At 43.4% G+C, this 16,315-nt stretch overlaps 1 protein-coding gene across 2 annotated transcripts in view; it reads left to right on the top strand.

Moving 5' to 3' along the window:
- Positions 1–6,936: 6,936 nt before the first annotated feature.
- ascc2 (activating signal cointegrator 1 complex subunit 2) overlaps positions 6,937–16,315 on the top strand; it is a 40,603-nt gene continuing 31,224 nt past the window's right edge. For both annotated transcript variants that reach the window (XM_034171144.1, XM_034171143.1), the window contains exons 1-4: positions 6,937–7,046; positions 11,967–12,069; positions 13,552–13,710; positions 15,790–15,963. In XM_034171144.1, coding sequence (XP_034027035.1) covers positions 11,986–12,069; positions 13,552–13,710; positions 15,790–15,963 — 417 coding nt within the window. In that variant the 5' untranslated portion in view covers positions 6,937–7,046; positions 11,967–11,985. The remainder of the gene's footprint in view (positions 7,047–11,966; positions 12,070–13,551; positions 13,711–15,789; positions 15,964–16,315) is intronic.

The following is a 16,315-nucleotide window of genomic DNA, read 5'->3' as shown; positions in this document are numbered from 1 at the left end:
CTTCCACTCTGACTGCCTGGTGGAAAACCTTCGAAATAACAGACTCACTAATGGAAATCTGTATAGATCCTCCTATTTGGCACAACCCAGACTTTAAGATCAATAAAGCAACTCTTCATGTCAGCACATGGGAACAGAAAGGAATCACACACCTTCATCACCTCTTTCAAAATAACAGGTTTATACCATTTAATAACTTGATGCAGAGGTTTGGAATTATAGGAGGAAACTTTATTCATTACCATCAAGTAAAGTATGCTGTGATGTCAAAAATTCAGACGCATCAGTGCCCGCCAGAACCACCCACATTAGTGACAGACATCAAGAACCTCCTCCCAATAAAGAAAACCTTGTCTAAGGTATATGTTAATATCATACGTGGACACTGCTTTACATTTACCCAGCTTAAAATGGGGGGTGGACTTCCTCCTTACCTCTGACCCTGACCACTGGACACAGATCTGTAAAAACACATTTTCAATGACAAAAAATACCAACTTACAACTCATCCAATACAAAGTTCTTCATAGATCACACATCACACAATATAACATGTACAACCCCTGGCAAAAATTATGGAATCACCAGCCTCGGAGGATGTTCATTCAGTTGTTTAATTTTGTAGAAAAAAAGCAGATCACAGACATGACACAAAACTAAAGTCATTTCAAATGGCAACTTTCTGGCTTTAAGAAACACTATAAGAAATCAGGAAAAAAAAAATTGTGGCAGTCAGTAACGGTTACTTTTTTAGACCAAGCAGAGGGAAAAAAATATGGAATCACTCAATTCTGAGGAAAAAAATTGTGGAATCATGAAAAACAAAAGAACGCTCCAACACATCACTAGTATTTTGTTGCACCACCTCTGGCTTTTATAACAGCTTGCAGTCTGAGGCATGGACTTAATGAGTGACAAACAGTACTCTTCATCAATCTGGCTCCAACTTTCTCTGATTGCTGTTGCCAGATCAGCTTTGCAGGTTGGAGCCTTGTCATGGACCATTTTCTTCAACTTCACCAAAGATTTTCAATTGGATTAAGATCCGGACTATTTTTTGACCCTATGTGTCTTTTTGCAAGGAATGTTTTCACAGTTTTGCTCTATGGCAAGATGCATTATCATCTTGAAAAATGATTTCATCATCCCCAAACATCCTTTCAGTTGATGGGATAAGAAAAGTGTCCAAAATATCAATGTAAACTTGTGCATTTATTGATGATGTAATGACAGCCATCTCCCCAGTGCCTTTACCTGACATGCAGCCCCATATCATCAATGACTGTGGAAATTTACATGTTCTCTTCAGGCAGTCATCTTTATAAATCTCATTGGAACGGCACCAAACAAAAGTTCCAGCATCATCACCTTGCCCAATGCAGATTCGAGATTCATCACTGAATATGACTTTCATCCAGTCATCCACAGTCCACGATTGCTTTTCCTTAGCCCATTCTAACCTTGTTTTTTTCTGTTTAGGTGTTAATGATGACTTTCGTTTAGCTTTTCTGTATGTAAATCCCATTTCCTTCAGGCGGTTTCTTACAGTTCGGTCACAGACGTTGACTCCAGTTTCCTCCCATTCGTTCCTCATTTGTTTTGTTGTGCGTTTTCGATTTTTGAGACATATTGCTTTAAGTTTTCTTCTTGATGCTTTGATGTCTTCCTTAGTCTACCAGTATGTTTGCCTTTAACAACCTTCCCATGTTGTTTGTATTTGGTCCAGAGATTAAACACAGCTGACTGTGAACAACCAACATCTTTTGCAACACTGCTTGATGATTTACCCTCTTTTAAGAGTTTGATAATCTGCTCCCTTGTTTCAATTGACATCTCTCGTGTTGGAGCCATGATTCATGTCAGTCCACTTGGTGCAACAGCTCTCCAAGGTGTGATCACTCCTTTTTAGATGCAGACTAACGAGCAGATCTGATTGGATGCAAGTGTTAGTTTTGGGGATGAAAATTTACAGGGTGATTCCATAATTTTTTCCTCAGAATTGAGTGATTCCATATTTTTTTCTTCTGTTTGGTCTAAAAAAAGTAACCGTTACTGAATGCCATTATTCTTTTTCCTGATTTCTTATAGTGTTTCTTAAAGCCAGAAAGTTGCCATTTGATATGACTTTAGTTTTGTGTCATGTCTATGATCTGCTTTTTTTCTACAAAATTAAACAACTGAATGAACATCCTCCAAGGCCGGTGATTCCATAATTTTTGCCAGGGGTTGTATAAAATGGGCTTCTCAGACTCTGATGTTTGTTCACAGTGTGAACTAAACACCACTGATACCTATTATCATGCTCTTTGGCTGCTCACCTGTCCAGTGTTTTTGGTCAAATGTCACTGAAAAATTGTCCTCTGTCTTGGGATATAGAATTCCCTTATCTCCTAATTTATGTTTACTTTGAGACAGGACAATTATTGAACTGCCAACTAAACAATCTAAAACTATACTTGTAGCACTGACTATTGCCAAAAAAAAAACAATTTTGCTGAATTGGAAAAATAAACAATCAATATTTTAACCACTGGTCAAACCTCCTTATTGAATATGTATCAATGGAAAAAATAGCCGCTTCATTAAAAAACAATTACCACAATTTAATGAAACACCCCGAAACGACCCCTTATTTATCGGGGTCATTTTGACCGTTGGGGTTTTTCTGTAATTATTGTATGGCTTTTGCCTTACAATATAAAACGCCTTGGGGTGACTGTTTGTTGTGATTTGGCGCTATATAAATAAAATGTGTGTGTGTGTGTGTGTGTGTGTGTGTGTGTGTGTGTGTGTGTGTGTGTGTGTGTGTGTGTGTGTGTGTGTGTGTGTGTGTGTGTTTTCTCTCTTGAAAATGATTGAATTGGTGGAGGAGAGAGATTGAATTTTTTAGAGTGGCTGGCCCCTCAGGTGCGGCGGGGCTGTGCGGCCCGGGTGTGCGGGGATGGTCTGGTGTCCAGGTGTGGGGTCCTGGACTTGCTGGGGGATTGGGGTTGGGGGTGAAACTTGGGGGGTCCGGGGGGTTTGCTTTCCGGTGCTGCCTGTTGGCTCCGTGGGCTGCTGGGGGGGGGTCGGCTGCTGGCCCGCGTTCCCTTCGGCTCTTCCCTTGCAGTGTGTGGGCGCGCCCCTGTGCCTGGAGGGGGCTGGGTGGCTGGCCGGCCGCCGGGGGGGCCCCACTGCCATGCCACGGGGCTTCCGTTCCTATTGGTGTGGGGGTGGTGGTGGCGGGGGGGATTGGGTGGCCATCGTTCCTTTTCATTTGGGTCTGTCTGCTCTGCCGTTGATGGGTTGGGGTCCGATACCTGGGCAGGGGGTGGTGCCTCTCCCCGGGGCTCAGGTGTATGTGGCCCCGCGTGCCCCGGTTTCTCCCTCTGGGTTTATGGTGCTCGCCTGTCTCCCTTTGGCTCCTCGGCTGCCCCTGCCACTCCAGGCTCCCATCTCACACCTTCCCTGGTTCGGGGACCTTCGGGCAGGTTGGCCCGTCCATCTGCGGGTCCCTGGCCCCCTGTCCCCCTGTTGGTTTGTTCCTCCCTGGGCCTCCGGGGCTGCCCGCCTCCCCCCGTCTCGTGGTTTCCCTGGTGCCTCCGCCAGATCTGGGGTTGGGCTGGGGGCCCGGCGGGACCGGTGTATGTGGCCCGCTCCCTGCGCCACACCTCTCCTTCCGCCTGCTGCTTGGGGCTGGGCCTCACATGTCACACCCTTTTAATGCACTTAACCAGGTTAGTACCTGCACGCACATCATATTGGGTTGTAAGAAGCACATTATAGGGTTCATAGAGTTTTGCGGTCGGGTGTTGGGGATGGGTTTGCAGGGCAGCTGTGTGCTGCAGCCTTCCACTGCAATCTCCATCTGCCACTCCTGCCCTGCAATTTCAATGCACACTTTCTTTCTACACATTTAGTAAACACCTTCACTAATTTAGAGTCGAGGTCACTAGACGTTGGTGGGTTTGCAGGGCTGGCTGTGGTGCAGCTGTGTGCCGCGACCGCCCACGGCAGTCTGCCACCTGCCGTCTCCTGCCCTGCTTTTATTGCAGCACTTTATCTTTGCTCACTTAGGGGGTCGCACACAGCAAGGGAAATTAATTATAACAACTATGGTGGGGTTGGTAGGTAAAGTGAGTGTGGCATGTGGGGTTGGCCCCGAATGGCTGTGGATGTCTGGGGCTCTGGGGTGGGGGTCTGCCTCGCTGGTTCTGCTGTGGTCCCTGGGTCCCACAGCCCCAGAGCAGGGCCCAGGGTCCTGCGGCCCGTTGGGGGGGTGGGTGATGGCAGTGGGGTGCAGGGATGTGCTGGGGAGTGACAGCTGCTGGGGGGGTTGGCGGCCGTGGTCTCCGTGGGATGGTGCCCCGCTCTCGCTCGAGCGGTCTCCTGGTCTTGGGCTTTGGTGTTTGGGGTGGGGCCCGGGGTGGGGGGTGGGTTGGTGCGTTCCGGTGCCGTTGGGCTGCTCCCCTGTTGGTTCGTCGTCTGCCCCGGTGTATCTGGGGGCTGCCCTTCCTGGCCCCTGTGCCCTTCCGCTGCTCTTTTCTCCTGGTTTCTCCTGGGGCCCCGCATCCTGGGCCTGTTGCCGTCGTAGCTCGCAGCCGGCCATATGGCTTTGATGCACCGGAGTGGTCCATGTCATATGGTAAGGTTCTGTACTTTAGTCTTGGCCCAACACACCAGCCACAGTAGTGATCGGATATTTAGCTGTGATCTGGGTCTCTATGTGTGGATGGTTGCGTGTTTGTGGCCGTCACTACAATTTGGTTTTGGGTGCTCTCAAGGGGATTAACACTCTGGTGTCCTAGATTAGGGTATGGATGCTCACTAATTAGACAACAGACTGTTGCTGTCACTGTTTGTTCATGTGTGGTTGTTTGTCATGGTATGTTGTATGGTTGGGGCCCCGTCTCCTCTGTGTCTCATTTCACAGTTATTGTCTTCACCACTTGTCGTTTGTTCTTGTCTGTCTTCGTGTTGTTTTGGTGGTCGGCCCTTCCTGATAGAAGTTGTTGGTTGGCTTTTAGTAGGATGTTGAAGGCTGATCGGGAAGGGCGGATGGGGGTCTCACACACACACACACACACACACACACACACACACACACACACACACACACACACACACACACACACACACACACACACACACACACACACACACACACCACATTCACTCATACACTACATACATTCTGTCTTGCAAGAATAAATTGCATATATGTGTATTAATGTTCATAAATAGTTCTGCCAGTGTGGCACTTACCATCACTATATATGCACTTTGGCTTTTTCTGACAAATGCCATCAGAGGAATATTGACATGGTTAGGGTTGACTTGATAAGACCAGTTCCCTTTTTGTTGGCATCAAATGAAAGTGGCACTTCTGTCACTGTTTATCAGCCCAGCAAGCAAGATGGTCAAGCAGACCAGACTGAAAGGGGTGACCCTCTGCTTGGGCCAAGCTACAGGCACAAATTACAAAACAATTCACAAAATGAATATACAGCAAATGTTGCCAGTGCGCAGGACAGTAGGATTGCAGAACCACACCCATCTCTGGATGGAGCCGCACCTCAAACAGAGAGAAAGAGAGAAAAAAAAAACCAGAATCAGTCATCAGAAAGACAACAAATACAGTACAATTTGTCAACATTAAGCAACAAGAAAAACAGAAGAAATATTAAGGTGATCGCTGGCCACTAGCCCTAAGCTTATAGACCCAGAATTTAGATGAAGTTGAGGCCGCGCCTGCTCTGTTTCCTAATAAAATGAATTAAAAGAGTAAAAACTATAGAACTATATTATACCAGTATGCTAGCCATACCAAAGGGAAAATAAGTGCGTCTTAAGTCTGGGCTTGAAAGTCTCTACAGAATCTGACTGTTTTACTGATGCAGGGAGATCGTTCCACAGAACAGGGGCACAATAAGAGAAAGCTCTGTGACCCGCAGACTTCTTATTCACCCTAGGGACGCAAAGCCTGGGCTGGTATGTAGGGTTTAGGTCAGCTAGGTAGGGAGGTGCCAGTCTGTGAACAATTTTATAGGCTAGTAGCAGAACCTTAAAATCTGATCTCCCAGGGACAGGAAGCCAGTGAAGAGATGCCAAAATGGGTGTAATGTGGTCAAACATTCTGCTTCGTGCCAAAAGTCTGGCAGCAGCATTTTAAACCAATTGGAGACCCCTCATGCTGGACTGCGGTAATTCAGAAAACAGAACATTACAATAGTCCAATCTAGAAGAAACAAACGCATGAATCAGGGTATCATCTTAATAAAGGTTAAGGAATTCGATTTAGGCTAAATGTGGCACTCATTTAGGTGGATTCAAGAATTGCACTGCTAAGGTCAGCTAGAGGTCAACCATATGGGTCAATTCAAGATCATTGGGGTCAACTGACAGATTGCCCTCGTCCTTACTGTCTTCATACCGACAGGTACTATTACAGAGTAACATGAAACAAATGGCAGCCATTATTTGAAAACACTGTCTGAGGTAATTTAAACTAACTTTATTAATAACACATTTATTCTGAGCTCAAACACTCTCGATCTCCTTTGTTTTTATCGGTGTTATTATTATTATTATCTTGTCTGTTGTGACAAAACACACAAGGAGGCTCAGATGAAGAACGTTTGTAGCAGATCAACTGATCATCACCATCTTCATCTTATTGATTCTCATTCATCCTCGCATATTAATTTTTAAAAAAGACCTGTCAAATGCTGCCCCCTCGTGGGCTGAAAAGAAATCTGTCTCCTGTCAAAAATCCAGCTGTAGTCGCTTTGGGATCACAGTCATTTGACAAAAAGGACTTTCTGAAAAGAAGACGTGAAAATTGTTTAAATTAAACATATGAGGATAAAAAGAAAGCTTAACTTTGAGTTCGTGTTCACTGTGACCGTAAACTAAATATTGATCATGGGTCACTCTGCTCTCCTTGGCGACCACAAGGGGGCGCTAAAGGCATTCCCACTTCGTGACCGGCGACGAAAGGAAAGCGGATGTGCTGAAGTCGAAACCTTTGATAAAGTTGGTGTAATGGCTTGAAAGTAAAATAGCAGGTAAGGACCTTTGTGTTTATTGTTCTACTCAGTTTTTATCTGTGTATCACAGATGGTGGTTTTACAATCAACGCTTGTCTCTGTTAGTTTGTTTCCATTCATTAAACGTGTTATTAGCGATTAGCTAACAGTTTAGCTGCACAGTTAACCAGCTTTTAGCCTTAAACACGTCACAGTGAATTTTGCTTTTACTGCGACGTGGTACACTGCGTTAAATCACTCGGTAACTAACTAATGTGTCTATGCAGCAAATTTTAGTGGCTGGTATCTGAGGACATTGTTACTTTTTGCTTGCTAATGATAGCTCGGAGCCACAGTTCAGCAGGTGTTTTAGTCAGTATTATTAGGCATATGCTGTGTAAAGTTTGTTTTACTTAGTTGTACAAAAAGGTGAAAGACTCAAAAAATGGAGGGGGAAGCAGTAGTAGTTGGCGCTACGCATGGATTCAAGGAAGTCTTTTTAATTACTGTATCTTATCAAAGTTTTTTTTATTGTCTGCTTTCTGCACATAGGCTGCTAAACCAGGATGAAAACTGGAGTAGATAGTACAGGCCCTGGGCCAGGGGAAAAAAAAGAGTCAAGTGTATCCCGGCTCCCAGAAACATAACATTGCCACCATACATTTCCCTGACCATCATATATAACACTGTGTAACAAATTTTTATTTTTGTTTTGTTCTTGGGTACACAGTGTGTTTTCCTAACCTGTTATGCCTTAAATAAATAGAAAATAGCTGTTATTCCACAGAAACTTTGCTTCTGTGATCAGGACAGTGATATTTTGAAATTTGTCTGTTTTCAAGAATATTCTCGATTCGCCTTCACTGCTACTGAGTAGTGTTCTAGAATATTCTTTAACTCCTAGAACTGTCCAGACTTTTCTAGAAGTTTCCATAATTACCTAGAAATTTCAAGAAACTTTTATAACTTTCTAGAATGTTAAAAAATAAAATAAAATCAAAGTTTGTGCTGAATGTAGTCATTTTTCCATAGACTTTAGACATAAGCAGTTGAAATATAACACTTAGAAGCCAGGAACAAAAATTGTGTTACATAGTGAGTGTGGTGTCTGAAATTGTCCAAAGTGGTGCAAATCTTTTCTGCGGAAGGTTAAATGATGCCCCCTGTGACTCAACGTTTTGTCCATGTGTGCCATGGGGCATACCATATAAGCATTTGTAATTGTAAAAGCTTACAAAATTCACAATATTAGGGTACTTTTGGGGTGCTGAATTCTAATATGGCAATCTCATTTCAGTATCATGAATGGCATGAGAGCTATTCAACATTGCAGTCAATATGGCTGCCATTTGCAGAAAGCATAATATCTTTGATTCTAGTAAGGTAGTCACTCAAAATTAAACATGAAATTGTGTTTTTGAGGTTCCTTGAATGCATTCTGTACTTAGTATGGCACCTGGGAGAGTTGAAAACTTGATGTAGATATGGTGCCATTTTCACTCAAGACACATGGAATTGCATTACATGAAGAAATTAATCCTTAATGTTACTGTGTACTCATAAAAATACATTTTCTTTACTATATTGTTTCTCCAGTGACTAAAGCGGTACAATAAAGCATGCAATCAATTTAAGTTTCCCAGCTGCACAATGGAAAACAGGAAAGAGCTCCAGAGGGTTACCAAAGTGGCAGAAAAGCTCACTGGGTGTCCTCTACCCACATTGGGGGACCTTCATGACTCTTACTGTCTCAGGACAGCCAACACAATCCTAAAGGACTCATCCCACCCTGACTGCTTTGCAGATGGTTCAGGCCATTAAAGCAAGTACAAATAGATTGGGGAAAAAAAAAAACAGTTTCTGCCCAACTGGTGTTGGAGTTATGAATGTCACTGGAACCAAATAGTCATATCACATGCCACACTTGAAATGACTGCAATGTTTATGTGCAATAAGCCAGTTTTGAGTTTTCAGCACCGCAGTGGCTGCTGGGTAAGTTCAAAGGTCAGTGCATATAAACACAGGCTCATGGCTGCAAATTACGGACAAGTCTGCCTGTGGAAATGGGAACGATTACAGCAGTTTCTTCGTGCAAGGGGTTTACCAGTGACGGAGAGAGTGGAGGAGCTTCAGGCATTAGCATCTGGTGCTCAGTTCTTCAGTGTACCGGTAAAACCCATGACAAAAGAGGAGAACCAACTCCGAGCAGATCGGAGTTTGTCGACGGCGTCGTCTTACCCGATCCATTCGCTGACCTCCCGAGCGGTTCACTCGGTAAGTTACTGCATTTATAAGATATATAGATTAAGCTTATCACACCCACAAAACTGCACACCGGTAGGAAGCTCATCAACTTGCAAACAAATATAAATAAAGTTCATGACACGCCTAGAACAGTCGTCACTCCGGTTGAAAAAGTTAATTCAAAGTGATTAAGAGAAGTTTAACGGTAAACAGACAGCGCTGTTTGACCAGTTCAAGTTAGTTTCTTGGCTGGTGGCTCCATAAAAAAATGTAGGAGTGATGAATGTTCTCAGCAGTTCATAAGATTTATGTTCATCTGTGTCAATATTTTAATTTTGATTATCAATTATATTTTTATCTGTTATTCCTATTTACATTTTTATTTACAAATTATGTATATTTGGCCACACTTTCTGACTAAATGCAATGAATGACTGAATGAAGTCAGATCATGTCTTTATTATAGTATATACTTTTATCTTATTCAGGAGAGGAGAAAGGAATCCATCACTGGCCACTGTGCATGTCCTGCAACATATCAGAACATCTCATCAGTGGAGAGGAGACGGACCTGCAGACAGGCTCCTTACAGACTACAAAGAAGGAAAAGCCTACTCCTACTTCGATTCACAGTGGTTGAAGGAAGTGTATTACCATCCATCTCAATTCTGTTTACTGCTTTTTAAAAGCAGACTGCACCACTTCTATGAATATACACAAGCTTCCACACAGTTTGGGTGTGTTTCATAAAGAAGACAGGGAAGGTTGTCAGTGGTTACTGCACTTGCTTTGCTTGGATTGTCAGCCAAATGATTAAGAACTGTATTATAAATGCTCATGTACAACTATAACATTCATTTCAATAATATGTACATTACACATTACAGTGACAGTGTTCGGATTACCAAAGTCTCTCATCTGCTAAATCTTCAAACTTCTCAGGGTTTTTTTTTTTTTTTTTCTTCCCCCATAATCAACTCGAACCTCAAGGGATAAACAAATTCCACCTGGCTATGGGTCAACCCAACCCTTTTCTTTGAATCAGCCAATCAGTCCCCCCCCCCAAAAAAAATGCATCTTATTGCAATGTAACTACAGCAAACAGACCAGGATTATAAAAATTTTAGACCTTTCTTGTCTGAAGGTGAAAGAAGCTTCTTATTTCAATGACACAATGTTACAAATGTGACTCAGTTTTTTGAAAATAAAATGCTCTTTATTTCTTGTCTGCTTTTTTCCAATATATTAAAATAAGAAAGCTACATTTATGATAACCTAGTATGATGTTTGAATAAATGAAAAGCTGATACATACAAAGAGAGGGGAAAAAAAAACCATGACATAATCAACATTAAATATATACAACAGTTTCAGCAGCTCAGATGTTCTAAGGAGAGTATGAGAACTACATACTTTCACAACAAAGACCAGGTCCATTCCATAAAACAGAATTACCAAAATAACCAGGCTTATTTCGTTTGTCTTATTTTCCAGTGGAAAATAAGGCAGACTAATGAAATAAACTTGGCTTATTTAGTAACCCTGTTTTATGGAACGGACCCCTGGTCTTGCACGGTAAACTGTTCACAGCCTGATCATTTTGCTACTTTGTTTACAAATGCTGGAAGTGGCTTGTCATAGAGTGGAGCCAACGTGATACAATTACTGACTTTAGAAATGTTTACATAGCGTTTTCTGTCCACACTGTGACTTCTTTCGGCTCTTTAAGCTGTTATGTTGCTTCAAAAACACTGTCTTACCAGTGTGAATGGCGTCGGCAGTGTGTTTATATGCATTGACCTGTGAACCGGAAGTGTTAGGAGCTCTCCGTGCATGCGCACTAAGAAACTCAAAACTGCCTTATATCCACAGCCACTGCAATATCCACAGTTTTGTCCATGTGGTGACCTCAAGTGAAAACAAGGGGGCAGCCGAAGGGTTTCACTAATGAAGTTTACCTAACTGAAATTGACTCTCACGTTGTGTCTTTTACAATAGATAAAAAAATTTACAACTCTTGAATTCTTTATTGGCAGCACAGTGGTTTAGTAGTTAGCACTGTTGCCTCTCAGCAAGAAGGTCATGGTTTCGCTTCCCATCTGGGGCCTTTCTGTATGGTGTTTTGCATGTTCTCTCTGTGCTTGTGTGGGTTCCCTGTGGGTGCTCTGGCTTCCTCCCACTTCCAAAGACATGCAGGTTCGGTGAATGGGAAACACGTTGGCCGTTGGTGTGCATGGGGGTGTCTGTTTGCATGTGGCCCTGTGACAGACTGATGTCCTGTCCATTGATATTTATTTAATTCCACTTTGCATCGGCCCATTGATGTCTGAGAAGAGCCTACCATTAGGAGAAAATAGCCCATTGCATCAGGCACTGAAGGGCCATGAGCACATCCTACCCTTCTGAATCAGTGTCAGTTAAACAAGTTTAATTTCAAACTGTTATGTTATCTTGAAGAGTCATTACAAAAATGCCGCAAAATAATTAAATAATAATAATAATAATATTTATTTATGCTTTGTGTTTATGGGGGGGAAGTGTCTGTTGAGATATATATATATATATATATATATATATATATATATATATATATATATATATATATATATAAGGTTTTAGAATCATTAAATATTCAAACTGGTGTCTGTTTTTTTTTTTTTTTTTTTTTTTTTTGATCTGTCGGGGTGTAATCATTTGTATTGCATAATTTGACAGAGAAAGAAAGCTGGAAGCCATGGCCTGTGCTCGAGTGCCGCTGGATCAGCAGGAGGTGACCATATCTGACACGCTGGGAAAGGAGCGCACTCTGCCTTCATTGGTGAGTCTGCTCTCCTGATGGTACAGAAGTAGAAGTAAAGCCACCTTGACACTTGCATGAATTTGATGACCGCACTGGCACGCAATCTTGTGTGACAACAATACCATAGTACTGCTAACAGTAACAGTACGGTGAAGGTCTTGATCTACTGGTCAGTCTTTGTTCCTACTCTCACTTATGGTCATGAGGGTTGGGTCATGGCCGAAAGAACTAGATCGTGGGTACAAACGGCCAAAATGGGTTTCTCAGGAGGGTGGCTGGGGTCTACCTTAGAGATAAGGTAAAAAGCTTGGTCATCCATGAGGAGCTCGAAGTAGAGCCGCTGCTCTTTCATGTTGAAAGGAGCTAGCTGAGGTGGTACGGGCATCTGGTAAGGATGCTCCCTGGGTGCCTTCCTAGGCAGGTGTTCCAGGCACGTCCATCTGGGAGGAGACCCAGAGGAAGACCCAGGACTAGTTGGAGAGATTGTATCTCCACAATGGCCTGGAAACATCTCAGTATCCCCCAGTCAGAGGTGGTTAATGTGGCCTGGGAAAGGGAAGTTTGTGGCCCCATGCTGGAGCTGTTGGATGGATGGATGGATGGATGAGATTTATTGTCATTGTCATTACAAGTGCAACAACGAGTTACGTCCACACTCACATTCCACAAACAAGATACAGCAATTAATCCACAATTATTACTTGTTTACCGTAATAATGGCACACATCAGAATTAAGACAACACATATACATGTGACATTGTTTATGTGCACTAAACTTGAAACAGTCTGTTTTCCAAATTGAGGCGATGTGAGTGTGTGGTAGCCGCTGCAACAGGAGTCACGCTGCCGCTAGCTTGGGGGGGACGGGGACCTGCCGCAGCTAAAACCACGCAGCCCCCAGAGGGGAGAAGGGGTGGCGTGAGCGGTGGCTGGGATGGGGTGTGTGATGGAGGGCAGGAGGGGAGGTAGGAGGGAAAGTGGAGCATGCTTCAGTCTTTGTCCATGTGTGAGTCTGTCTGTCCTTGTGTACTGGAGTAAGAGAGATAAGGAGGCAGCCAATCTTCCCAAGGCCGTAGAGATTCTTCTGGAGGAAAAACAATGGGCATTTATCCTTGAGAGGCTGATAAGCCTGCTGTGTTTGTGGTTGAGCAGTGAAAAACACTTTTCCAGCTTCACATGAACAAACCAGATCCCAATTATGAAAATTCCCCGGCCTCTGAAATCTTCACCTTCTCCTGCAAGGCACGCATTTGCTCCAAGATGTTATCCAATTTGCGTCTGAGTTCAAGGGTTAACGCAGTCTGAGAATGCATCGCCTTGCCCAACTCATTAATCAGCTCGGGTTGCCCCCACGACGAGATCCTGGATAAGTGGTTGAAGATATAATAAGTGTGAAACTAACATAAAATGAGATCTACTTCTAAAGATGATTTTATCTTCAGAAAGTTTAGATTTTGTATTCCTCAGTCTTGTTTTTTAATTTTTTATTTTTTTCTCAGCATCCTGACAGGAAGGAAGAGCGTTACTTTGTGCCCTATAAGCCCCCACCGGATAATGGCTCCCCTGCTGAGGTGGAGGAGTTTTTGGAATGTGCTAAGTTCATCACTGAGGATCTTGATTGGCTGCTTGCACTGCCTCATGACAAGTTCTGGTGCCAGGTAAGGTTCTGTGTCTCTGTGAATAAAGGTGCCCTGACACGAGCATGCCTTTGCTTCACGACACATCATGACCTGTGTTGAGCTGGAGAGTAAACTCATCCTTAACTGGTGCAGACAGCACGCCAGAGGGGCGCCAGTGCATTTGATTGCGCACAGAGAATTTCGAAATGTTCAAAAAAATCTTTCATGCACAAATGTTGTGCTATGTGGCGTGATTGAATCTCCAACATGACGTGCAGCTCGTCAAGTGGAAGAAACAAGCAGTGAACAGGGTGCGTGGTGACGTCAGTGGATCGCATCAGAGCACAGCTCGTCTGGACGATTATAACAAGAAGTTGTCTGTTATAAACATACTTTAACAGCTGCAGACAAGAAGGAAAAAACATGCAACTGTTTTATCAAGCCACGACAATGTAAACAAGCCAAATAATTGCCTTTTTAGATGGCTCAAAATGCTTTCTGCAGCTTGTTAGGCGCGTGCGAATGGCTCTGGCTGCAGCCTCCTCTGTGATTCAGGAAGTAATTACAGCCATTTTCAACGGCCAATTTTCAGAAAAAAATGATTAATCTGCCACAAAATAAATACCTACTCAGCATCCAGCGCAGAGCGTGTGGCAGCCGGTAGAACAATGAACAGTGTCCAGCTGGGAACACAGCGGGTGGGATCGTCACGACACAGGTTGTGCTGTTGCATGATTCAATACACGCTTGTGTCAGGGCACCTTAACCCATGTAGACACAACTTAAGGGCCCCTGACACTTGCACGACGTTGATCTGCGTACTTGCATGCACTCTGCCGTGCACGAGAGTAAACCTGTCTCAAACTCGTAAATTGGGTGCAGCTTCTTGCATATGTGCAAAGAAAATTTTGAAATGTTCAGAATCTCCATCACGCATTAATTATGTGAACTTCACATGAACATTATGCAAACAATTCAAAAACACTTCGTGTGAGTGATTGCGTCAGTGCTCCACATCAAAGCGCAGCTCATCTGAACGATAATGAGATGTTAAATCTATCATAAACATATTTTTACAGCTGCTCACAAGAAGGGATGAACATGCAACTGTTTTACCAAGCTATTACAGTATAAACATGACAAATAATTACCTTTATAGACGGCTCCAAATGCTTTCTCCACCTCATTAAGCGTGCACATGCGAAAAGCAACAGCTGGAGTGGTCCTCTGTGATTCTGGAAGCGATTAGAGGCGTTTTCAACAGCCCACTCGGACAGAAAATGATTAATCCGCGACAAAATAATTATTTTATATACGCAAGCATCCAGTGCACAACCCGTGGCATCCAGTGGAACAAAGCGCGGCATCCTGCTGGGAACACAGCGGGTGGGATCGTCCCGACGATGTGCATGCAAGTGGATGGATCAAAGTCGTGCAATTGTCAGGGCGCCTTTATTCTTGATTTTATAGATGACCGGCAAATGTTGAGGTTGGGTCAAAGAAACAGGTCTGACCCATTACAGATTTAATAATGAGGAAGTTCTGGGTATTTAACTTGGGGTTATTTCTTGTTTTTTTATGGTTACATGCTTTGGTTGGATACTTTAATGTGTTAATATTTTTGTTTTGCCTCAGTTGTTTAAATGAGGGATATTAGGTATAATGTAATGTGTAATAGAAATAAATGCCTAAATTATATTTTATGAAATAAATCATTCATTCATTTTTTTTAAAACCTATTTGCTCCTGTTAAGAGCCATTGGGGAGCTGCAGCTTGTCTCAGCAGTCACTGGTTAAGAGGCAGGGTACATCATGCCCAGGCTGCCAGTCTATCACAGGGCTGACACATAGAGACAGACAAGCACATTGACACTCACACTCTCACCTACGGTCAATTTAAAGTTGCCAATTCTTACCCTGCATGCCTTTGCAATTGTGAGGAAGCCAGAGCACATGGAGGGAACTAACCCAGCACTGTGAATACTTTCTGGATGCACCGAATGCGACCACTAAATCGAGAACATGATAAAGCTGTTTTCCAGAATTAGTTAGTCTCAGTACCAGAATAGCTCACATTTTGTTGTCCCCTTTTTGTGTTATGGTCTTCCTCTCCACCAGGTGGTGTTTGATGAGTCACTACAGAGATCCTTAGACTCGTACCTTCGTCATGCTCCACGTGATCTTGATCTCGCCGCGCTGCCTTCGTCCCCTGCGGTAGCGAACATGCAGCGTTCAGTTCACAGGCTTGTTTTTTTGACCTTCCTCAGGATGGCTACATATAAAGAGTCCAAGGTGAGAAGACTAATCATGGCTAAATGGTCAAATCCCCGTTAAGGTGCACTTACGCAAGCATGCCTTTGCTTCACGACGCATCACGACCTGTGTCATGATGTGTCGTGCTGGAGCATAGACTCGTCTTTAACTGGTGGAGACAGGACGCCAATGCATGCTATTGCGCACAGAGAATTTTGAAATGTTCAAAAAAATCTTTCACACACAAATGTCGTGCTACGTGGTGCGATCTACTCTCCAACACAATGTGCAGCTCGTCAAGTGGAGTAAACAAGAAGTGAACAGAGCGAGTGGTGACGTCAGCAGATTGCATCAGAATGCAGCTCGTCTGAATGATTATAACAAGAAGTTA

This window comes from Thalassophryne amazonica, chromosome 5 (assembly GCF_902500255.1).
Source record: "Thalassophryne amazonica chromosome 5, fThaAma1.1, whole genome shotgun sequence".
Taxonomy (NCBI): Eukaryota; Metazoa; Chordata; class Actinopteri; order Batrachoidiformes; family Batrachoididae; genus Thalassophryne; species Thalassophryne amazonica.
This window is presented reverse-complemented; position numbering and strand designations above follow the sequence as displayed.